At 38.8% G+C, this 26,322-nt stretch overlaps 1 protein-coding gene across 2 annotated transcripts in view; it reads right to left on the bottom strand.

The window, feature by feature from the left end:
* KPNA4 (karyopherin subunit alpha 4) overlaps positions 1-14,527 on the bottom strand; it is a 68,142-nt gene extending 53,615 nt beyond the window's left edge. Inside the window, exons 1-2 of one of the 2 annotated variants that reach the window (XM_042954290.1) lie at positions 14,178-14,248; positions 13,496-13,617 (exon numbers count right to left, since the gene is read on the bottom strand). In XM_042954290.1, the coding sequence (XP_042810224.1) occupies positions 13,496-13,507 (12 nt within the window). In that variant the 5' untranslated portion in view covers positions 13,508-13,617; positions 14,178-14,248. Of the gene's footprint in view, positions 1-13,495; positions 13,618-14,177 lie in introns of both variants that reach the window. The other variant, XM_042954289.1, reaches the window with a different exon arrangement.
* Between the last annotated feature and the right edge of the window lie 11,795 nt (positions 14,528-26,322).

Genomic DNA, 26,322 nt, shown 5'->3' with positions numbered 1-26,322 from the left:
TGCTTCGGCTAGGACTTCAAGACTATGCTGAACAGAACTGGTAGAAGTGGGCATCCTTGTCTTGTTCTTATTCTCACAGGAAAAGCTTTCACTTATCATTGAATATGTTGTCTGCTGGTGTTTTTCATATTTGATCTTTATTATGTTGAGGTAGTTTCCTTCCATTCCTAGTTGAGGGTTTTTATCATGAAGGAGTACTGATTTTTGTCAAATGCTTTTTCTGTATCAATGGAGATCATGTGTGGTTTTGTTCTTCATTCTTGTTAATGTGTTATATAGTACACTCATTTTCATATACTGAACCATTACATTACATTCCAGGAATAAATCCCACTTGGGCACAGTATATAATCCTCTTAATATGCTGTTGAATTGTTTGCTACTTTTTTGAAAATTTCTGCCAACGCTATTCATCAAAGATATTGGTCTGCAGTTTTCTGGTAGTGTCTTTGGCTTTGGTACTAGAGTAATGCTGGCCTCATAGAATGAATGTTAAAGTATTCCCTTATCTTCAGTTTTTTGAAAAAGTTTAAACAGGATCGGTGTTAATTCTTTAAATGTTTGGTAGAATTCACCAATGAAGTCCTCTGAACCTGGGCTTTTCTTTGTTGGGGGATTTCTGATTAGTGATTCAATCTTTTTACTAGTTATAGGTCTGTTTAGATTTTCTGTTTCTTCAAGATTCAGTCTTGGTACGTTGTATGTTTCTAGCAATCTATCCATTTCATCTAGGTTATCCAATTTGTTGGTGTATAAGTCATACATACCCTTTTGCAATACTTTTCTCTACAAAACACACAACAAGTGAAAACATTACCTTACATGAGGAAATACTAAATGTGGGTACATAAATAACTACTCTAAGAGTTCAATGAGTGATCAATACAAATTGTTGATGAGGAAAATCTGTATGCCAGACTCTGTGATGAGAATTTAGAGTAGTATACAAAATAGACAAAGTCCATATTGAACTGACGCCTCCAATTCAACTGAGGCTTCAGTGCAACCTAGAAATATAAATCAGAAATGGCAAAGTAAAAGGAAAACAAGAAGGTGTTTCCAAGGGATCCACTAAAAGCAAAGATAAGACAAGCAAAACTGAGTGTTAAAGTTAAGGTGGATTTACCTGCCCAAGTGGCAGAAGAGTCTAAGATGAAGTTATTATACAAATGGGGGAATTATAAACTAAAAAGGTAAGAATTAAAAAAATTTTTTTTTTAATGTTTATTTATTTCTGAGACAGAGAGAGACAGAGCATGAGCGGGGGAGGGGCAGACAGAGAGGGAGACAGAGAATCCAAAGCAGGCTCCAGACTCTGAGCTGTCAGCACAGAGCCCGACGCGGGGCTCCAACTCAAAAACCGTGAGATCATGACCTGAGCTGAAGTCGGTCATTCAACCGACTGAGCCACCCAGGCACCCCAAGAATTAATTTGCTGTTTAGTGTTTGCCCCTTCCCTAGTATTTATGTAGGAAACACTCAGATATCTGCTAAACCGAACTGACAGCCTGAAATACGTGACTTATTAAAAAATTTTGACTGACTTAATTCAGTGAAGTAATGGTGTTCTGGGAAATCTACTGAACTTAGTGAATCCCAACAGTTCTCATCCAGGGAGATTTTCCCAGTCAGGGAACACTTGGCAATTTCTGGAGACAATTTTAGCTGTTAACACTGGGAGGGAGCATGCTACTGGCATCTAATAGTAGGGGCAAGGGATGCTGCTAAAACATCCTACAATGCACAGAATGGTTCTCCCACAACAAAATATCATTTGGCCCAAAGTACCATTAGTGTCAAGGTGGAGAAACTTGGCTGTATTCTACTATGAGTTATTCTCATAAGAACCCAAATTAAGTCCAAATATATTTGAAAAGCTGTACACAAGGAAAAGGAAACATTCTAAAAGATTAATAGCAGTAAGATTATGGAAGATTATTTTCCCATTTTTCTGAAAGACTTCTATAATTACCATGCCATTACCATTTCAAGAGACAAAAATTACCTTGACTTAAAAAATTTTTTGATTTAGCCATCAATTCTAATCAGAGTGCACACACACGTCTTTTTTTAAGTTTCATTTAATTCCCTCAAGTATTTACTTAAGTGCCACTTACATGCCAGGCCCTGTAATGAGAATTAAGAAAAGAGTGGTATTCAAAACAGACAAAGATTGTACTCTCACAGAGCTTCTAGTCTGATGGGAGAAATTAATAGTGAGTGAACCCACTAACAAATTATCATCAGTGTTCTCAAGAAAAACAACAAGGGGGGTTAAATTTCAATTAGCTCAGTGGGGGGTGGGGAGTTGGGAGGATGGCATTTCTAAGTAAATTACATTGAAGACTCAAAGAATGAGAAATAACCAAGCAGTGAAGGAAAGGGGATGCAGGTAGAGGGAGTGAAGAAAGCATTCAGATAGACCAGCATGTGTGAAGAGCCTAAAGAGGAGAGAGCTATTGAAGTGTTAGAGTTCAAAAACTTAAAAGAAGATGAGAGTATAATAACTAAGGGAGAAAATAAAGTGACAGAGGTAGGAGAAATAGATAGTGACTGGATGTGGCAAGGCCTTGAAAGTCTCAGTAAAGGTTTGGAAGCTAAATGTGGTGGGAAGCTACTGAAGCAGAGGAGGGCATCATTTCATTTTTTAAAAGAACCACGCTGATTGTTTTATGAATTGGACAAGAGCAAAAGCAGAAATAAGGCAATCACTGTGGAGATGAGATTAATAATGAGGTAAATCATGTGCCCCAGATTTTTAACAGTGAGTAGAAAGTTAACAGAAAAGTAAGAATGGAGTGACATTAGCTAAATAATGTCATACTTACAACCCTAAGAGAAATTTCTCTTTCCAGGGATGCTGCTGCAGAAGCAAGCAAAGGCTGTTCTTTATCATGTGACATCCCCTCTTTCACATCACTGCTGACTGGGGTGGGGTGAAGGGAAAGCACGTGACTCAGGAAAAGCCAATCCATAAGCAGGCCAGTAAAAACAATCTGTTTCACCTTGGGCAGAGCTGTATTAGCTCAGATTCTCTCAGTAATTGAACACAAAACTACATAAAGACTAATAAGACCATTGATATCTGGGAAAAATAAAACTTAGCAACTGGGTTAGTGGCTGGCAGAGCAGCACAAAGAGTATCCATGAATTCCTACCACCAAGACACTCTTACCTGAGATATGCTGCATAATGTGAGAATTGGCTCCTTAATTTTCCTAACATCCCACCTTATTTGACCTGGTCCGAATAAAAGGTGTTCTCTGCATTCTTAAAAGCTTAATCAAAGCAAGTACCTATTAGGTGGATTTTAATTTTACAGAAATTGAGGTTAAAAAAATTTATTAAGCTTTCCTAATGGCGTACAGTTATTAAAATGTAACCCTAGGTCTTTCCACTCTAAAAATCCAGCATTTCCACAAACCTCAAAGGAAGAGTTACTGGACAGTAAACATTTAGGATGTCTTTTCTGTTCATGTTTGGGGCGAATTTGAGTTTAGGAAAGAAAGATAAGAGATCTACCACAACACTAGCTCAATTTATGTTAGGTTGAATATCCCCACAGGGTCAGTTTAGAGCAGGAATCTGAGAAATCTTGACTTGCTAGAATGTAAACTCCATGATAATTTAGCCAGTGTTATTCATTATTCTATCCTCACTGCTTACAACAGAACCTCAGACACAGGAACTGAATAAATATTTGCTGAACAAATAAATTCAACACAGAGAAGGGCAGATGGAGAAGTCGGTAAAAAGAGATAACAGGAGTTCACCTGTGACCCTTCGTTAGTGGAACGTTGTCACAGTCCCTATTTACTTCTAGTAAGCTTTTTTAAAAAGACATACAGCTTGAGATATAATTCACACACCATACAATTCACCTAAAGTGTACAATTCACTGTTTTAGCATAAAGTTGCACATAAACCACCATCTAATTACATCTAATTACTGTCTTCACCATAAAAAGCCCCATACCCATTAGCAGTCATTCTCCATATGCCCCTTGTCCCAGGCCTTGGGAACTATTAATGTATTTTCTGTCTCTATGTGTTTGCCTATCCTGGACATTTCATATAATTGAAATTATAGAGTATGGGATCCTTTATGACTGGCTTCTTTCAGGTAGCATAATACTTTCAAGGTTCATCATGGTATAGCATGCAGTGGTACTTCATTCCTTTTTATGGCAGAATAGTATTCCATTGTATGTATAGACCGTATTTTGTTTAGCCATTCATCAGTTGATGGACATTTGGGTTGTCTCCGTTTCAGCTACAATGGATAATGCTACTAGGAACATTCATGTACAAGTTTTTGTGCAGACGCTTGTTTTTAAATCTCTTGGGTGTTATAACTAGAGGTGGAATTGCTAGGTCACATGTTAACTGTATAACTTTTTGAGGAACTGCCAAACTACATTCCAAGGTGGAATGCACCATTTTACATTCCAATCAGCCATGTATGAGGGGTGCCCTTTCTCCATATCCTCACCAACACTTTTTATTGTTTTTGTTTACTTACTTTAATTTTCATACTTACTAAAGAACCCCTTCTAGCAGGTTGAAATGGTATCTCATTATGGTTTTGATCTGCCATTTCCCTAATGAGTAATGATGTTGGTCTTTTTGTATTTGTTCATTGGTCCTAATTAAGCTTTTCCATCATTTGAGGAGAATACTGTTACTATTTTAAAGCAGGAGAACAAAAGGGAACTGGGAAAAATTATTCAAGACATCAAGAGAAAAAATGTGAACACTCAAAATTTTGGAGAAAACAGTTGATCAACAATGAGTTCAATTTTATAGATACGCCTGTAATACAACAAACATTCCCACATAATATTCAAAGGCAAAATAAGGAACCATTCTACATCTGTATTGAATGGTGCTGCTTTATAATTTTGTCTTCAGTAAATTTTTTCTTCCTTTCTTACTTACTCTTAACAGACCCCTCATTCTTGTGACAAATCTGAGGGTTAAGTGAAATTACCAACATCCCTCCCCATCTACCACACACACACACACACACACACACACACACACACACACACACACCTGGACACATGACATGTGACTTTTTGCTGGCCAATCACAGAATCATATTTCTCTACCCAAAGTAATTGAGGCATAAGCATGCAATCAAATCTTGATCAATCAGTCTTCCCTAGACTTTCACTAGAACTCTTACCACAATTAATGCCAGTTGTGGCCCTGGACTTACTGGGTTATGAAAGCTTATGTTTCAACTAATGTGAACTGGGTTTCTTTTCCTTAAAACATAACTACATAGTATAAAAATGAGCTCTCTCGACCTAAAGCTATCAGACTTAACTTTTCATACTAACATTATGAAGAAAGAGTTCAGGGTATCCTTAAAGCCACTATTTAGAGTAAAAAAAGACTGGGTTTCATATTTACTAAAGAACCAAGAATAATGTACCAATTACTTGAAAATATTAAGACTATATTTTGCTTGCTTTTCTGGACCAGCAACAGCTGAAAGTGAGTACAAAGGACCAAGGTAAAAAGGCAGGATGGGTGGCAAAGAGGATAAGGGTCATTCAGTACAACCAAGCAGACACTACTTGTAAAGCTATCAGGATATAATTACCATTAACTAAATAAATTTATGTAATACCTACTTTAAGGAATCACAAAGACATTCTATAAAAACTAAAAGAAGTACTTGGGGTGCCTGGGTGGCTCAGTCTGTTAAGCATCAGACTCTTGGTTTCTGCTCAGGTCATGATCTTACGGTTTGTGAGTTTGAGCCCCACACTGGGCCCTGTGCTGACAGCCCAGAGCCTGCTTGGGATTCTCTCTCCCTCCCTATCTCTGCCCCTCCCCGGAGGCTCGCTCTGTCTCTCTCAAAATAAATAAACTAAAAAAAAAAAAACAAAAACAAAACAAAAAAACTAAAACAAGTATTATGAATAAATACTGAGCAACTAAACTTTTTTTTTCAATTGCATTTCTTTATTTTTGAGAGGCAGACAGAGACAGAGCACCAGCGGGGGAGGGGCAGAGAGAGGGAGACACAGAATCCAAAGCAGGCTCCAGGCTCTGAGCTGTCAGCACAGAGCGCGACGCAGAGCTCGAACCCACGGAACGTGAGATCATGACCTGGGCCAAAGTCAGACACTCAACCGACTGAGCCACCCAGGCGCCCCAGAACTAAACTTTTCATAAAAGAATAGGATGGGGTGCCTGAGTGGCGCAGCTGGTTAAGCATCTGGCTCTTGCTTTCAGGTCAGGTCATGTTGTCACAGTTTGTGAGATTGACTCCCACAATGGGCTCCATGCTGACAACACGGAGCCTGCTTGGCATTCTCTCTCCCTCTCTCTGCTCCTCCCCTACTCACTAGCTCTCCCTCTCAAAAATAAATAAACATTAAAAAAAAATAGGAAACTGAGAATATGATTTGCTTTCCAATATTAAAAATATGTCTACCACCAAATTATAAAACACCATATTATCTTAGGATTCTGACTTTTGTTAATAAAAGTTTAATAAAATACAGGTTTCTCAAAACAAATTATTGAAATTGTAATTTATGTTAGGTTTCATGTACAGTAAATTTACGGTAAAAGTGACAGCCAATAAAATTTTGTTCTAATAGTAAATAAACAGTAATAGAAAAAGCTTAGATTTTAAATAGTCAAGCTACTTTTATATCACCAGCATGTCTATCACCTTAAGTCATTTTTCATCACAGGTATTAAACACTGTGAATTAGAACTATTTTCTGATTAAATTTACAATCTTGTGGAAAAACAGTTACAAACTACATAAAGTATTTACTAACCTACTTACAACACAGAATTAAAGAAATGAAGTCAGAAACTAGTAATTTTGCCACAATTTGGTTGAAGCACACAGGAGAAAGGCTTTCACTTGAGTGCTAATGAAGGGAAAAGGAAGCCTTCTCCAATTTACGTGATTATGATTTGAGTTATGGTACACAGTGGTAAAAAAGGAACTGCAAACAAAATATTATTCTGACAGGGAACACAAGGGGTTATCTGGATAAAATGAACGATGAAGCAAGCTGGAAGAAATTTAAAAAAAGCCTCCATTCACCCTGCATATACTATATGCCAGGCACTATTAAGCATTTAAATGGTTTAGAGAGATTAAGTTAACTTCCATAACTATTAAATGGAAGAAACAGGGTTCATATCCTGGTGTGACTCTATAGTCCATGTTCTTTAACTGTGATACTACAAAGTCTTTTAAGAGCTTTATTAATTAAAAGTGACAGTCACCTCTTACAGAAGTAACGCTAATCAACAAAGACAACAGTACTCAAAAGTGTTATCAATAGGTCCCTGTGGGGACATTGGAAACCTTTTCAGAGGGTCCACAGATCAAAACTATGTTCATATTACTACTAATATTATCGTGCTAATATTTGCACTGCAGTGCAATGCAGCGGGTAAAACTGCTGGTGCTTGAGCATGAATTAAAGGCAATGTCACCCAGCTGTATAAGTACTCACTGTATTTCAGTTAAAAAAAAAAAAAAAAAAAAAAAAAAAAAAAAGCCAGTTCACTTAATGTCCTTGATTAAACAGTAAAAAATTACCTTTATTAAAAACCAGACTTTCTAAAATTTTGTGATAAAATGGGGATTACACATAAACCTCTTCTGCAAAATACCCACTTCTGCCATACCAGGACTGTCTCAAGGAGAAAGTTTTTGTGAGCTTGATTTGCAAAAAATGAACTAGTCATTTTTTCATGGAACACCATTTTTACTTGAAAGAACGACTGACAGACAAATTATGGCTATTCAGACAGAGTCTGGCAGATGTTTTCACAAAAATGAGCAAAGTGAGCTTATATGGCTTCAAGGGAAACAACTACAGAGTTTCTTGCTAATGATAAAATTTAAGCTTTCAAATGAAAATAAGAATTTTGGAAAACCTGTATCCACCACTGTGACCTTCACAAATGCCCAATATTTAAGATTTTTCTGATAACCTATTTGGTGACACTAACTGACAATAATTGTGAATTTTAATTATATAATAAAATGTGTCAGTATTTAGAAGATCTATATAATTCTGTGAACTAGTATTTTCCAAATGACCAATACATGCTGTTACAAAATCAGGCATGGGCAAAGGATACATTCCAGGTGCAAGACAGACCTATAAATTCTAACATAACAGAGTATGAAAGGTTCACTGATGTGGCTTCAGATTCCATATTGCAACTAACCCTTAAGAAACTATTTTGTAGAGTTATTGTATAGAATCAAAAACAAAAATTTCCATAATTATCTGAAAAGCCTATTAAAACATCCTCCCTTTCCAACTGCCTGTGTGAGGTTAGATACTCTTCATAAACTTCAACCAACATTAGCACAAAAGACTGAATTCAGAAACAGACATGAGAATCCAACTATCTTTTCTTGTCCCATACATAAGATACACTTCAAAAACATGGGCATTCTTTTCACCAAATTTTTGGGGTTTTGGGAAATAAGTTATTTTTCATTAGAAATTTATGTTTCTATAAAATAGTTTCATGATTTTTTAGGAGTTAATATTTTTTAAAATTCTTAGTTTTAATTTCTGAAATGATAAATGTTGATAGAAACCCACAAACAAAGCTCTTTGAGGTTCTTAATTTTTAACAGCATAAACACATCTTATGCTCCCAAAGCTTTTGAACTGAGGCCATTAGAAGCACATACAGTATATATCTGTCCTTATTTAACAGGTGCCAATACAGAGGTTGTTCTCACATTAACTGTAAAAAAACCAGGAGTCTCCCCTAGCCCTTTTACTAAATCTAAATAGCCTATAAATGTGTTCTCTAGAGTTTAAAGGTCACATTAGATGTACTATTTCCAAAACTCTCTTTGGGAGAAAAGGAAATACTTATTGAATATCTACTATACCCATTTGACTATGCTTTTACATATAGCCTTTTAATCAACTTTCAGACCTGTATGAAGGCTGAGAGAAGTTAAAGACAAGTAATATGGTATAGTATAAATAGTACACACTTTACTATGACATGTACCTGAATTAAAATCATTCCTTAAATGTGATGCTATTAAGTCACTTTACTGTAGAGATTTTTCTTCTATAAAATGAATAATTAATTCCTACTTATTAGACTGAGAGAAATGAGAATACAATTAAAAGCATATACAGTGTGTGCTCAAAAGTCAGTTCCCTTCAATCATACTTCTCTGTTCCAAAACTAAACCAGCAACTACCAAAATCATCATTCAAGGTTAGACTTGACCACAAGTTGTCATTTTATCACTATAGGCCTTAATTAAGTATATGAATGCTGCTCCAGAAAACACTTAAAAATATTCTGAGGACCCACAGTCACTAACAGGTATTAGACATCAATGCCTAAAAACTACCTACACATTTCTTCTAAAGTAATTTCATTCTTTTACAGCTAAATCACTCCTAAAATTCTTCCCAATCTTGTATATTCATTTGACTATGAAAAACAAAGACATTTTGATATCTCAAAGATGATTATCAATGAAGCAATTCTGAAATTGACTGTCTTATAAACCAGGAAAGCTGGCAGGAAGCACAAAAACAATTATTTAATTCCTAACTATACTTCCATCAGATGTTTCATATTGTCACATGCTTGGACTATTATATGAAAAATTAGACAGTAGTTATTTTAAGTATAGTAAATATGTTCCAAGATTTGTGATGAGAGAGGTCAGTCTCTAAAAGTTAACAAGACTTAATAGCTTAACAATGCTTTTCACTCTGTATAGTTACAAACTACCAAAGCCATTTAACAACAACAAAATAGCTGATCAATTTATTAAACTCTTGCCAACCAAACAACTATTTATTTCTAAAGTTCAAGCTGACTTCATACTTTATGTTGTGTGGACAATCACAAGTTTACAATCACATAACATTTTATTATTCTTTAATATTTAGGGTTTTTTTTTAATTGTGTTTTTATAAGATCTAATTATTTTCTAACAGAATTTATGCTCTATTAGGCCCTGGATACTCTCAGAACTTGTATAAAAATCATGCAGATTTATTTGAAAGTCTACAAAAGAGTCGACCCTCTACTTCTAAAACCTAAACTAGATGAGCTTAATTTGCTATATTTTGACATATACTTTATTTGAAATTTGGTCACTACACATTTCCTGTGTTGCATTCGGTGTACCCTTTCTATGGTTACTTTTCTTAAACTAATAATGATGATCCTTTGCCACACTGCAAGAAAGCATCTGAGTCTTGAATATTACCTGAGATTCCTATAAACTATTTTACATGGATACTGACATATGCTTTCTTTAATGCTTTTGTGTTTCAAGAAGTTAGCATGACCACATTTTGGAACACCCAGAATGGTAGGATGAAAGGTAAGAATCAGTGTCGTATTTAAATCTCTAAATCAGTTTCAACTTCTAAAACTTAGAAATTATGACTTTAGAAGGGTCAATAATTCCCTGTGGCCAAACTGCCCTTCAATGAGCAATTACAGATCTCTACCTTAAAAACTTTCCCTGTTAATTATAAGTTCAATGTAACTTAAATTCTGTATGGACACAGAGGAAAAACAAAGAGCCAACTGCAAACTAGGGAATAAAAGAATCAATTACAATGAATCCTATTAAGTCACCCTAACCCCCTAGCAGAACAGCTAAAAGAGATAAAATGCTCAGAGAACTACTAGGCATCTTCCTAACATTAACCCATTAATTTTCACAACACTCATGAAGCAGATGTTAAGTACCTCTAGTTTTACAGATGAGAGACTCATAAACCTGACTCTCTCAAGGTCACACACAAATTTAGAGAATATGAGATTGCACTAAACTCTAAAACTTTGTACCCTATTAATTTCAAATCAAACAATGTTAGATCAAACTGAAAAGTGGTACAATTATCTCATTCTATATGCTATTCTATTTCTGTGCTGTCCAATAAGACAGCCAATAGCCTCATGTGGTTATTAAGCATCTGAAATGTAACTAGTCCAAACTGAGATATGCTTTAAATGTAAAATACAAACCAGATTTTGAAGACTCTGGATGAAGAGAATATAAAATATCTCAATATTTTTTTTACATTGCTGATGTTATATTGGTATTCTGGATGTACTGGATTAAACAAAATGTATTGACTAGCACTGGTCTATACTTCTTCATTAAAAACCTCCCAGTGAAACAGATGGCATCATTAAGACCTAAACCAAAAAGCAGTATTTTCTTAGAAACCGTTGTAGCAAAACATAGTAACCAATTTGTAGGGGAAGATTATGGGCATAGTAATTGTTCTGAGGCACAGACATATATGTAATTAATAAATACACAAAACAGGCCATTCGAGTGTTCTCCAAGGATAATAAAAGATGTTTCTGTCTCACTACAGGTGATGTGACTAAAGAAGTGAGGAGAAAGTATGATTTTCCATTAATGTCATTTCCTTAGGTGGAAAAGTGAAAATATCACTATTCCTTTTGTACACACATGGTTACTAAAGTTACCAAAGGATGCATTTAAGGCACTATAAACTTCTCAAAAATATTTGGTTAATTTGCATTTATTTAAAAATGTTTTTTATTTCAGAAAGAGCATGGGAGGGAGGGAGAGGGGAAAGGGGGAAAGAGAGAGAAAGAGAGAGAGAGAGAGAGAGAGAGAGAGAGAGAGAGAAGAGAGGGATTCTCAAGGAGGCTCCACACTCAGCAAGGAGCCCAATGTGGGGTTTGATCCCAGGAGCCTGGGCCTGTGACTTGAGCCAAAAGCAAGAGTTGGATGCTCAACTAACTGAGCCATCCAGGTGCTCCTATTTATGGTTACTTTTAAAAATCACTCATAATATTGTTTGAATAGAGACAGCACAATCTGACTAAATAAGAGATTCATGATAAGAGGAAACATCAATTTACCCAAAAAAAAAAAAAAAAAAAAAAAAAAAGTCACTTTAAACAGTTTGGCAATCCCAGAAAAGGTTACACATAAAGTCACCCTATGATCCAATTAATTCCACTCCTCAGTATATAACCAAAAAAAATGAAAACACAGTTCCACACAAAATGTGTAAGTAAATGTTCATAGCAGCCTTATGAATAATAGCTACAAAGTGGAAACAATGCAAATGGCCATCCACTGATGAATGGATAAACAAAATGTGATATATCCATAGTTTGGAATATTATTTAGCAATTATTCAGCCACTAAAAGGAAGGAAGCACTGTTACATTTTCGTTACATGTGTGAACTTTGAAAGCATTATGCTACCTAAAAGCAGCCACTCACAAAAGATCACATACTGTATAACTCCATTTACAGGAAATGTCCAAAATAGACAAATCTAGAGACACAGAGAGTAACTGGGAAATAGAGATTGCTCATGAGTTAGAATTTTTTTGTAGTGATAAAAATGTTCTAAGATTGATTGTGCTAATGGTTGCACAATTATGTGAAAACACCAAAAAACACTTTAAATAAGTGAATGGTGTGGTATATGAATTAATTTCAATGAAGTTGTTTAAAAAAAAAAATTGCCAGAAATGTAGAGGGGAAAGGGTTAGAACCTGTCAAGCATCTAATTGCTATTTTTTTGGATTCTGTCACTAGCGGTATTTATACTTTTAAATTCTGTAATTTTTTTTCGTTCTAAATACTGATATTCGTAAAAAAATTTCCTTCACATCATTACACAACGAGGTAAACTTAATAAGAAAATCACAAACTGGACACTTAAAATGGTGATTACTATAGCATATGAATTACCTCAATAAAGATGTTAAAATTTTTCATTTAAAAAAGGGATCACAGGATAATGTCTCACGTTAACCTTAAAACAGTCACAGAACGAAGAGCCACAGTCACAGCTCCTCAAACTATGAAAACCACTAAAAACAGCACCAACTACTTTAGAGACTGAATGGCTTTGTGAAAAGCCCAGAAAATAGTTTCTATCTCAGTCAAGCAAATGCTCACAGTTCAGAAACTGGTGATGGGAATTTGAAGATCTCAGTACAAAAAAGGACAGAGGAACAACATAAAAAATACTTCACTTTCTTTTCAAAGCTAAATTCCTGATTCAGACGCAGGATTGAACTATTAAAAAAAAAAAAAAAACCCACCTCGATTTACCTAGACTCTTAAAACTAAAAGCGAAGTCTTCTATCGAAAATCTGTGTTGTGTGTCTATGATTTCACCCTCACACTTCATGTAGCCTAACCACCTCAGGAGCAGCTGTATCGAAGATAATGAAGGGTGGGTTTTTTTTTTTTTCCGCCCTTTTAAAATAATAAAACGTTATGGTGCCATTCCATAACCCACCCCATCCCCCCACTACCACCACCAGCAGGTGGAGGGAAAGGATACTGTAGACTAGAGGATGACAGCTTTGTATAACCCTGTGGACTTTATATATAAGAATGCAGCTGGTGGTCTCTCAGGAGGGGATAAAGAGATTTGTGAGCAAGCTGAAATAAGGGGTATTCTTTGCCTGGAAGAGGGCACACCGTGAGCCACATCTTGAATCAGCTATATCCAGAGTAAAACACAGGCCGCTGGAAGGCACTGTTAGCATCACCAGGATGGCCTCTCACGCCGGGGGTGTTTTTTTCAACGGAGAAGTTGACTCCTGTAGTTTGGATATTGGGGGGAGGCAGGGGTAAAGCGGGAGTCGGGAAGACCAGAAAAAATGCCTTTAAGTGGAGACGCGGACCCCGCAGGGGAAGTTCCGAGCCCCACTCGGTCGCCACACACTTGTCCCCCCACCTCCCACCGCCCTCCTTTTCGCGGCGCTAGACGTCGGGGCTCGGGGGACAGCCGGAATCTCCGCCGCTGCCGGGGCTGGGGCCGCAGCCCGGCCGAAGCGGCGCGGCACACGCACGCCTCCTCCGCACTCGCCGCGCCCGGCCTCCCTGCCGCGCGGCCCAGCCCCTCGCACCCGCGCCGGCTCCCCCCGGCAGGCCTAGGCCGCGCCGGCCGTACCCCAGCACCTCGCTCCCCGGCGGAGGTGGACCAGGCCCGACACAAACTTCCCGGCGCGTTCACAGAAGCGTCACGGACGGGCCGGCCCCCAGCGCCATTCCCCCGCGGCCCGGCGGCGGCACCCGCCCCTACTCCCCACACTGGGAGTCCCGGCGGAGATCGGCCCGAGGCCCAAAGCCCCCACCCCTCCGGCGCCCCCGAGTTTACCTCCAAGTCGCGGCCTTTGTTCTTGAAATTCTTGAGCCGTTGGTTGTCCAGTTTCTCGTTGTCCGCCATGGCCGGGCCGGTGACTCCTTCCCCCGCCCGGGCCCCGCGGGATCCGCCCCAACCACCACGCCGCACCGACACTCCCAGGAACCGGGCCGCCGCCTGAGCTGCAATGCTCGCCGGGCCGCCGCTTCCTTCCTCCTCTCACCTGCCTCCGCCTCGGCCTTCTCCTCCTCTCCCCGCCCGCCCCCCCCCGCCCTAACCCCAGCGCGACGGCAGCTCCAGAGAAGACAACTGCGGGGCCGGGCGGCGGCAACGGCGGCGGAATGTGCTGCCGGCTGAGAGGGGGAGGCAGCCTCGATCTGAGGGCCCCGGAGTCGCGGCCACGCCCATCACCGCCAGCCCAGCTCGCCGATTGGTCAGTCAGGCTCCCGTGCGCTCGACCAATCAAAAAGGACGATGGAGAGCGGGGGCGGAAGAGAAAACGGAAAGGGGAAGAGAGCGGCGCCGGGAGGGAGGGCCGGAGGACTGGAAGGCTGGGAGGGGCGCGGCGGGGGCAGGGCGGGGAGGGACCACGTGCCTCCGGAGCAACCCGGAGGAAGCGAAAGAGAATTGGACGACTTGAAGGGAGGCGGGGAAGGGGAGGCCGGGGTAGGAGTTGGTTTGCTCTTGTCGGGGCTGCCCCAGACCTCTGTGTTCCAGGATTGCAGCAGAGTTAAGTACATACTTCTTTGTCGGGTGCGCCCTCTCTTCTAGGGCATTCCTTTCGCGCTCTATTGGCTTTACAGGAAGTGGGAGCTGCGCCTCGGCTCAGTTCGCCGGGACACGCCTTCCCGTCCTCCCAGCCCCCAGCCGGCCCCAAACCAAACTCCATTCCCAGGTTGGGGGGTTCCCGCTGTGTGAGGGCTGAGACTCGGGGTTTGGACCGGCAGGGGTGACGTGCGTTCGGGAGTCGCAGCGGAAAGCGAGAAAGGCAGTGGGTGGAAAAGGGAAAGGATGCATTTGACAAATCTGATTCATCTCTTCAGACCAAGTCCCCGCAACAGGTAGGAACTTGGAAGCGCAGATGATCCGGTGATGGTACCGCCTCTTAGGTATTTCGTTTTAGAAAGTTAAAGAAGCTACTTGGCCACAAAGTACTAACTTCTGGAAGACGGGGATTGTGGCACCTGACATAATATAGTGGTGTAACTGTTGAGAAATGAAATGAATTCCCAAAGGAATACATTTCTATCAGAAATGTTATTACTATAGGCAGAAATAACACAAACTACAAAGGAACGTATTCAAATGCTTAAGAAAATGGGAGAAGGAAATGGTTTAAAAATACATTTACCAACGAATAGCGCCTCAAATGTGCAGGGAAACGAAGTAGGCAGCAGCACGCAACTCAGGTCGGAAGGAAAGGGGGCGGTGTAGGAGTATTGGGCGCGTTTAAATTTGGCAAGGTATGGGGATTTCTTTCGAGAACTCTTACTCCTCGCCCGCCTCCTTCCCTCCTACTTCTTTACTAATGTACATATATATATATATATATATATATATATATGTATATATATGAGTAGAACAACGTACTGAGAGATAAAACCTTTAAAATGAGAATAATACTTGCAAAGTTCTCAGTACTTTGTATACTTTCAACCGCCTAGGCAAACAAGCTGTACCTGGAAATAATTCACTCTGAAGGTTAACTTGAATGTAAGTTCATTGCCGATCTTAAAATATAAATGAAATTCATTATAGATCCTTATTCACCAAAGAATAATTTAATTGAAGTAACATTGCACACTGGAGCACTGGTGTTTTCAAAATAAGTTTAGTTGAAAAGCTGGAATATATGTGTGTGTCACTATTACGGATTTTTGTCATGAGCAGGATTCTAGAAAACCTGCTGGTGAATTCCCACACTATGAATAGAAGTTATCTTGTCAATATGCATGTATAGATGAATATTTTGTACTTCTTGGAATAAATTCCATGATAGCTTTCAAGATAAAGTTTATGAAATCATCTATCATTCTGTCTTTATTTCTCGCAGCTACAACTGATTGTCTCCCGTAGTTAAACAACTTCGCAAAACTCTTTGCAGAATACTCCTAAGAGAAGGGTGTGACCACAGTTACCCACTGTAAAAGAGGCAGTACAAATAGGAAATAACCACAAAGTGATTTAGTTTCTTTTATTATTATTTAATGTCTTTCGAAGGTCTCTGGCATGTCTCCGAAGTCAAGGAACGAATGTGTTTTGTTCTCTGTCATGTATTCAGAAACTAGTAGTGCTTGGCACATAGTATGCCCTCAGTGACTTTGACAAATATAGGACTTGAATCTAAGTTTCTTTGAATGTATATTCCATAAATTAAAAAACAAGCTAACACTTCTTGATTAAGAAATGGATTGAGGGTCGTCTGGGTGGCTCTGTTGGTTAAGTGCTCAATTTGATCTCAGGTCATGATCTCCTGGTTCTTTGAGCCCTGCATCAGGCTCTGCACTATCAGTATCTCTCTCTCTCTCTCTCTCTCTCTCTCTCTCTCTCTCTGCCCCTCCCCCACTCACTCTCTTTCAAAATAAAGAAACTTAAAAAAAAAAAAAAAAAGAATGTGGATTGAGAGGTGCCTGGGTGGCTAAGTTGGTTAAGCATCCCACTCTTGATTTTGCTTCAGGTCATGATCTCACAGTTTGTGAGATTGAGCCCTGTGTCAGGCTGAGAGCACCTAGCTGGCTTGGGATTCTCTCTCTCTCTCCATTCCCCACTGGCCCGTGCCCTCTCTCTCTTTTTCTCTCTCTCAAATAAATGAAATATTTTTTAAAAAAAGAATGTGGATTGACTTGTTATTGCTTTTAATTTATACTGGGTCCCTCCTAAGAATTCTTAATTTGGTATCTGCTTCTTCCAGGGATAAAGCTTAGGGAGTAGATCAGACATAGGTTTCAGAGCAGACCCCCCAACATGTTTAAAAATAGTTGTGACACACTTTGGTAAGAGGAACAATTATCCTTAATTATAATGCTTAGGTAGTCTGTTTGATGGCCTAAATTTTTCATTTGAAATTATAACTACCTGTTCTGTACTTCCAGTCCTTCCTAAATAGAATATACACAATTTATCAGACGGGTAAAGAAGTTCTTCCAAGAATTGGTAATAGCTCTTAAATGCAGATTGGCAACCTAATTGGCAAGATATGGTAGCTCTAACTGTAGTTAGGAGATTTCACAAATTTAATTTGCTGAATTAAGGAAGTATATGCAGCCATTAATACAATTTCGACAGACTGTTTCACAAATGTTTTTGTGTATATGAAATATAGTCATAATCAAACTACAAAACTTATATATAATATATAACACCTGTTTTTAAATAGGATATTTAATGTCTGCTAACTTCATATCTTGACTTGTTACTACTTTAGTGTAAAAAAGTCTAAAATATTATAGAGCATGAATGTATCATGAAATTCTCCTTAGTCACTTTCAGAATAAAAAAACTTTCTTTGTTCTGCAGCAGAGATTTGTGAAAGGATTTGTGAAGCTTTACATAAGTTTTAGTTGATCAAATGTAATTTTAAAAAGAATTATAATTGATAATTCTTTCATTTAAGAAGTTTGGAGTATTCTCATGATACATACATTAAATTGAAGTTAGCAGAGTGTTTCTTTATAATATGGATCTTATGGTTTCTGTTTGGGGGATTATATACTGGGTTATGTACTGGGTACATACAATTATGTACTGGGTAGTATTTGCTGAAACAGGAAGCAATTATATATATCGCTAAATTTTTTTAATCAGGGTTTTTTTAGATTTGAGAGAGAGGGAGTGAGAGAGAAAGAGAGAGGGAGAGAGAGAAAGAATCTTAAGCAGGCTCCACGCTCAGCACAGAGTGCAACACAGGGCTCCATCCCACGACCCTGGGATCATGATCTGAGCCAAAATCAAGAGTCTCACACTCAACTAACTGAGCCACCCAGATGCCCCTGTTGCTAAATCTTAACTAAAATGTAATTTGTGTTTTTTATAGTTGGACTCGTTCCTTTTTTGAAAGACAAACACTGGACCTTTGGTAATATACCTTAATTTTCTTAGGAAAACGTAGTTCATCAAGAATTGGGAGACTTCATTCATTCCTCTTTATTGCCAAGACTTTTCTGACTTCCAACTTAAGGAGCTTAGGAAAAAACAAGCAAATAAACAAAAAACTACCTCTTTACTTGGACTGAAGTTCCTGAATGGTAAGAGATGATGAATTAAAAAGCTAGCTGTTGGTGTTAATTTGATTGAGAGAAATGAACCATATAGTTTTTCTTTAACTTAGTTTTTAGGTTTATTTTTTACTAATTAATCGGAGGAAACAATTAATATGTGTATAAGTCATTGATGACTAGTGGATATCTATTTGTATTGCTACTAAGCAAACATGGTTAGATTACCTAAAGCTTTTTTTTACTTGCTTTTTTATTTGGGCCTAAAATATGTTTTTAATTTTTAAAAAATAACTACTACAGCCATTTAAGAAGCCAAATAGTCAGGAAGATTGATCATGTGATATAGAAGTGTTTCTCAAACAGAGAGTTTTTGGAACTCCCCAAACTTAGTAAGTGTTTGTTTAAAAAAAGTTTCTTGGTCTAACAATTTTAGGAACTTAGAGAGTGGGTGGCAGTGGGAACTTTAAGACATTAGTGTTAAGCAGAACACTATTTGGAAACTTGAAATCAGTGAGCCTAGAATGATCATTATCACTCAATTTAAAAATTTTGTGTTAATAGCATCAACTAAGTATAATAACTTACAAATTGGTAGTGTTTCAGAAGTTTGCTTGAAGATTAGTTCTTTGAAATATGTCCATAGAACATAGTCACAATTAGTGGGTAGGTGTCCAGGTTAGTCCACAAAGGCTTTTTTTTTTTTTTTTTTTTTAAGTTTATTTATTTATCTAGAGAGGCAGGGAAGGGCAGGAGGAGGAGGAGGAGGAGGAGGAGGAGGAGGAGGAGGAGGAGGAGGAGAGAATCCCAAGCAGGCTCTGCACTGTCAGCAGAGCCCAGTGCCCAGTGTGGGGCTCGATCTCATGACTGTGAGATCATGACCTGAGCTGAAATCAAGAGTCTGACACCCAACCGACTGGGCCACCCAGGCGCCCCCACAAAGGCCTATTTACTTAATCTATAAAGTACTTATGTGAACATCACAGAACCTAATCACATTATGTGGCAATATTTCTATGAGGAAAATATTTGGATTTACAATTTTGATCCAGAAGAGCACATCTTTTTGTCTTTGCCTTTGTGCACAAGGAACTGTGTTAGGTAATGAAGTTACAGGGATTACAGTGTTCCTTACACTAGAATTCCATGCATCAGACATTCTCCAAGTTCATACCTTACCTGATATTATGGGAGCCTGGCCTAGCTCTCACCAGACTCCCCTGGCTTCCAGTAGCCCACATTGGTAAAGAGGAAGGTTAGGATTCTAGGGACTGATAAATAAGGAACTGGGGGTGGATGAGGTACCCAACCTCTTGCCCCAACACTTCTCACTTCAGGTAAACTCCCTACCCCTATTTTTTTTTCACTTTTTTATTTCTAAATAATTACAGATTCACAGGAGTTAAAAAAAATGTACAAGGAGGTCCTATATGCCCTTCACTCAGCCCCCCGTCTATTGGTAGCATCTTGTATAACTATTATACACTATCAAAACTAGGAGATCGATATTAATACAATATACAGAGCTTATTCAGAGAGGAGGGAAGACATTAGAATATAAAGAATGTATGAAAGTGTCAAGGGCTGCCCATGTACTGGAACCTCTTATAACACTATGCTTTATAAGAAAGAATGTTGCAATGACAGTAATAATTATATTGAATACTTAGCAAACTCTAGGCCTAGGTGTTTTATGTACATGTAATATTTTATTATTATCATTGTTTTTATTTGTATTTCTAGTCTTACAAACAGGTAATTATTGAGCAATTATGTGGCAGGTAGTCTTCTAAGCAATTGATACATATTAACTCATTAAACCCTCACAACAACCCTGTAAGGCAAGTATAGCATAACTCACTTTACAGATAAGAAAATTGAAGCACAGAGAGGATTAGTAATTTGTCCAAGATCACACTGTAAGGAGAAAAGCTGGCATTTAAACTGGGCCTGATGCCAGAGCCAGCATTCCTGATTACCATGTAGGCACATAAACTTCATAGTGTTCATAGTAACCTTTCAAGGTAGGCATTATTCTTTCCATTTTTAAAATAAGGAACCTGAAGTTCAGAGAGATTGAGCAACTCGCTCAAAACCCTACCCAGCTGACGAGTGCTGGAGCCGCAGTTTGATTCCAGGTCTGACTAGCTGTAAAACCCCCACTGTTTCTGGTTGACCATTACTGTTTGTGTCCTCCTAAAATTTATGTGTTGAATCCTCATCCCCAGTGTGATGATGTTTGGAGGTGGGGCCTTTGGGAAGTAATTAGGTCATGAGAATGGAACCCTCAATGGGATTAGTACTCTTAGAAAAGAGGCTCCTGAGAGATCCATCATCCCTTCTGCCAAGTGAGATTAGTGAGAAGGTGGGGTCTATGAAGAAATGTGTTCTCACCAGACACCAGATTGGCCACTGCCTTGATCTTGGACTTTCCAGCCTGCAGAACTGTGAGAAATAAATTTCTGGGGGCACCTGGCTGGCTCAGTTGGAAGAATATGTGACTCTTGATCCTCAGGGTTGTGAGTTCCAGCCCTGCTTTGGGTGTAGAGCTTACTTAAATAGGAAGGAAAGAAGGAAAGAAGGGAGGAAGGGAGGGAGGAAGGGAGGAAAGAAGGAAAAAAAGAAAGAAGAAATTTCCGTTTTTTAGAAGCACTGCTCTATGGTATTTTGTTATAGCAGCCTGAACAGACAAAACCACCATGCTGCCTCCCTGGCCTATAATACAGCTCTCTCCTGGAGCTCTGTGATATTGTGGTTTATATTAAGAAATATATATTTGGTCCTCCTCCCTGGTTCCTGGCAAATAACTCCTAAAACCTTTGTAATTTCTTAAGTGATAAGAGTTATAGGGCCATCTCTCTTTCTCAGCTTCTGAAATAGCTCCAGAATGAAATGGATGTCTTTTGTTATTCATAACAAGCCCCTTTCAACCACATCTGAATTTATATTAATACAATGACTTTTGGAAAGTCCCTAAGGATACTGGGGGCTGGTTGCCAGGGGAACCAACTGTGTGATTAGCGGGTTGGAACTTTCAGTCCCACCCCACTCTGACCTCTGGTGAGGGGAGAGGAACTACTGGTTGACTCAGTGGCCAATGATTTAATCAAACATGCATTCTTAATGAAGCCTGCTTAAAAACCCAAAAAGGATGGATTTGGAGAGCTTCCAGGTTGGTAGACATGTGGAGGTGCTGAGTGGGTGTCAAGCCAGAGAGATCATGGAAGCTCTGTGCCCCTTTCCCCATACTTTGCCCTATGTATGCATCTCTTCCATCTGGCTGTTCCCAAGTTATATCCTCTTATAATAAACTGGTAGTCTAGTAGGTAAACTGTTTTCCTCAGGTCTATGAGCTGCTCTAGCAAATTCCCCAAATCCCAGGAGGGGGTTATATGAATCTCTGACATATAGCTGGTCGGTCAAATGTACAGGTGACAACTTGAACTTGTGATTGGTGTCTTAAGTTGCTTAGTGTCTGCAGTGCTTAGTCTTGTGGGGCTGAGCTCTTAACCTGTGGGATCTAAACTATTTCCAGGTAGTATAAGAACTGAGTTAAATTGTTCTCACTCAGCTGGTGTCACACAATTGTTTGGTATAGGAAAAAAAACTACCACACATTGGTAATCAGAAATGAGAATAGGACTGTGAATAGACAGAAAACAGAACAGGATTTTTTTCCTAAACAGACTCTAAAGACATCTAGTTCTGAAATGCTTGAGGCCATGGTTCTCAAACTGTAGAGTGCTTTAGAACCAGCAAGACGACTGAAAACCCAGATTGGTGGATTCCATCCCCAGTTTCTAACTCAGTAGGTCTAGGACAGCATGTGAAGATTTGAATTTTTAACAAGTGCACACTCAATGCTGATGGCACTCTTTCCTGGAACATAATTTGAGAACTACTAGATCCAGACTTATATCTCATGTATGAAGTGGTTTCAGTCTAAGGTAAGGACAGAATTAAAATAAGGATAAACAGCCTTCACAGTAATAGATGTGATGTGTTATACAATATTTCAAACTATTGCACATGTGAAATAATGGTTATATAGCTCTCACTAAAAAAATGTACAAAATAATTAATGTTTCAAGGACAGAAATTTACAGGCTAGTAATAGCCAATTCCATTTTACTTTTTAAAAATGTTTTCTTTATTTTAGAGAGAGAAAGAGAGAGACAGAGCATGAGCAGGGGAGGGACAGAGAGAGGGGGGAACAGAAGATCTAAAGTGGGGTCCATGCTGATAGCAAGAAGCCCCATGCAGAGCTTCAACCCACAAACTGAGATCATATCCCAAGCCAAAGTCAGATGCTCAACTGACTGAGCCACCCAGGTGCCTCCCATTTCACTTTGAAAAATATATATGTTTGTTTATTTTGAAAGAGAGAGAGAGAGCAGGGGAGGGGCAGAGAGAGAGGGAGACAGAGAATCCCAAGTGAGATTAGTGCTGATAGCTAGGAGCCTGATATGGGGCTCAATCTCATAAACTGTGAGATCATGACCTGAGCCAAGATTGAGAGTCAGTATCCCCATTTCACTTTTTATCTTATTTTATTTTTTTATTATTAAAAAAAAAATGTTGGAGAGAGAGAGTGCGAGCAGGGGAGGGGCAGAGAGAGGGGGACAGAGGATCTAAAGTGGTCTCCTCGCTGACAGCAGTGAGCCCAATGTGGGGCTTGAACTCATGAACTTTGAGACCATGATCAGAGCCGAACAGACACTTAACTGACTGAGCCACCCAGAAGCCCCTCCATTTCACTTTTTAAATAGATTTATGTAATATTTTCCCAGGTCCCTTTGTGCCTCTAGTTTTTCTCTTGAGTTTTCTCAAATGCCATTTTCTTTTTTACAAATACCTATTTATGAGAGGGGGTGGTAAGGGCAGAGAGAAGGAAAGAGAGAATCCCAAACACGTGGGGTTCAGTCCCATGAATGGTGAGATCATGACCTGAGCCAAAAATCAAGAGTCAGCTACTTAACCAACTGAGCCACCTGGGCACCTCTCAAATGCCATTTTCTTGATGGCATTCTTCAAAAAGACTGACTCCATTGAGCCTGTGACATCTAGTCTGAGTTCCTTGTTTTTAGCTTAAACCTTATATCCTCTGCCAGTGCCTTCCCTAGTTCCTTGAAGGCTCAGGCCTGTCTCAGTTCTTGAGTGAATTCCAAGAGGCAGAATGTGTCTCCTAACGGTTCTTCCTCTGCTCAATTCCAGCCCATTTGCCAGACATTCTGGTTTACGTCTACGAACCTCTGCCTCAGGGCCATGCCCTCACAGTTACAGTCAGGAGTGCGGTCTCCTGCCACATCCCGGTTGATCTCCTGGAACCATCTCTGGTACCAACAAAGAAGTTCAGTGTTCTCCATGTTTAGGCACCCTATTCAGAGTGGATTCTTTCAAAACAACAAAAAAGAAAAACCTAATGGTGCTAATGTACAAGTAGTTTCTGAAGCTGAAAATATTGGTGTTTTTTTAAATTACTAAAAAAAAATTTTTTAGCAAGAGAGAGAGCATGTGCATGTGAGAATGGGGGAGAGGGGCAGAAGGAGAGAGAAAGAATCCCAAGCGGTTTCTGTGTTCAGCACAGAGTCCAATGCGGGACTCAATCCCATGACCCTGGGATCATGACCTGAGCCGAAATCAAGAGTCGGACACTCAACCAACTGAGTGACCAGGCGCCCCTGAAAATATTAAGTGTTTTTGATATTTTATTCTTTTCTCCTGGGTTCCATGTTCAAACAGTGGCAACTTGTATTGAATAAATATAATATCTTTATGGTATCTCTCTCATTTGCCTCCTTTCCATTCTTTGCTCATCCTCTGTCTTGTTCAAGACTGATAAGAATTGTTTTGTGTTCATGATGTCTCAGAGTTAGAAGAGAACACAAATATTATCTTGTCCAACCACCTATTTTGTGCTTGAATTCTCGTTTCAACAGTTTCATCGTATGCAACACATTCATCAATGGGGAACTCAGTATTTCTTGAATCATAGCCCATTCAGTCTTCATAGGATATCATTACAAAGTTCTTTATGTCAAACACATGTGTATATAATATCACTTAAAAGAAAGTCATTGTAATATTTAAGGTAGAAGCAGTTAAGTATACAGAAAACAAAGGAAAAGTGCATTAAATAGAGCTATTTTTTGCATTTGTGAAAATGATAGATTTCTATCAACTGTAATAGCTTATACCTGTATTATGGGTCCTGTTTTGAATTTTGAGAATAGTAGTGCTAGGCAACCTGATGAAAATTCTCAAGAATATGAGTGATTTTTAGTAGTTTCAATAAAGACAGAACTGATACCCTAAAACAGATGACTACCTTGGATAATTACACATAAGGAGGACTCTCCTGTATTTATTAGTGGTTTTATCCATTACTGAGCAAAGATTATATGTGACGTATAGTACCATATATACACATATAATTCAGGAAGATGAATTAAAAAATATAAGATTGAAGACTTTTAAGTACAGAAATTAGTCTTGAAATTCACAACTCATAGGATTTATCAGCTTTCTACTTACAGTTCTGTCATTATCTTATACAACACCCTGAAGTCTTGGAGAACTCAAATAGCTTCAACACATTCTCCAGATGCCTATGAAGTCAAAGGTCTGTAGCTCCTGGTGTGTTAGACTTTGACCTCTGATTACCGTATGATGGACTGCAGAAAAATATTTAACAACAAATCTTTTAATGTTTTTCTCACCCTTTCCCTATTTGGTTGAATCCTGGAAACCTTTGTCCTCTCACCTATATGTACTTATCCCAGCATCATCAGAGGCCCTGTTAAAAGTTTTTGTCTTTAATGAAAATCAGAGTCTGGTAAGATTAAACCATCTTATTTAGAGCCCATTAGATATTAGAATGTCTTGTTCTCTTGTATTTTGGCTTTAACCCTAAGATCTGTCTAATCAAACCTTGATATTCTACATGGCAGAACATAAGCTGCCACGCTGATCCCAAATTAGACCTCTTGGTTTTTAGTTCTACTTATAAATAGAAGCATCAGAGGAAGCATTTAACTTGTGGACATATGAAGTCAACTAATAACTAGTAATATTATTTGGTTAATTCAAGGAGATCACAGAACCATTTAGAGCTGTAGAAAAATATCCATACATGGGTGGCCCAGTAGAGCTATTTAATTCCTAGAAATCAGAAATTTCTGTTATATTTTTATTCCCATTTTTTTCTTATACTTCTACTTCACACATGAAAAAAGGAAAGAAATTACCTATCACTTATCTGTCCTGATAGTCATTATCATAGAACCTCATTAAAAGTAACTAAAATGTGCCACAGAATTCTCTTTGGAGGGCTGCACATCTCTGTTGAATTTCTGCTAGTCCTCTGGAAGGCACTCTTGTGGCATACGAAGTGATCCAAGGGGTACACCGGCACATTGTTAATCTCAGCACCCTTAATGTGTTAGCTCTTTTTAGGAATAATTTAAACACACCTTGGATTGCCCTTATCACAAAGTGCTGCTCTTATTACAGTACCCAAAATAACAACAGGAGGGGGGTGGGGCAGAGATAGACAATGTGTATATCTCTAACCACCTATCCATATATTACCACACTGTAGTGTATGTCTTAGTGTATATCATATAGTGTAATGGATAGAACAGTGTAGCATATATCTAAGTGGAAAGCATAGCATATAGCCAGGGTCAGCTTCAAGGGCACATCGCTTATAGAGTCTCACAGGGCCCTGCACTTAGAAGGGCCCCATACCTGGTTGAATGCTCAGCTGTCACCATCTTGAAATTTTTTATTTTTTAACAAGAGGCTCCACATTTTCATTTTGCTCTGGGCCTTGCAAATTATGTAGTCTGCCATGGATAATGAAGTGTATATTCTTCTAAATACCTACCTACCCACAATTCATTTTAGCATGTATTCCTTCAATCTAAAAAATAAAAAGACCTATA

This window comes from Panthera leo, chromosome C2 (assembly GCF_018350215.1).
Source record: "Panthera leo isolate Ple1 chromosome C2, P.leo_Ple1_pat1.1, whole genome shotgun sequence".
Lineage (NCBI taxonomy): Eukaryota > Metazoa > Chordata > Mammalia > Carnivora > Felidae > Panthera > Panthera leo.
This window is presented reverse-complemented; position numbering and strand designations above follow the sequence as displayed.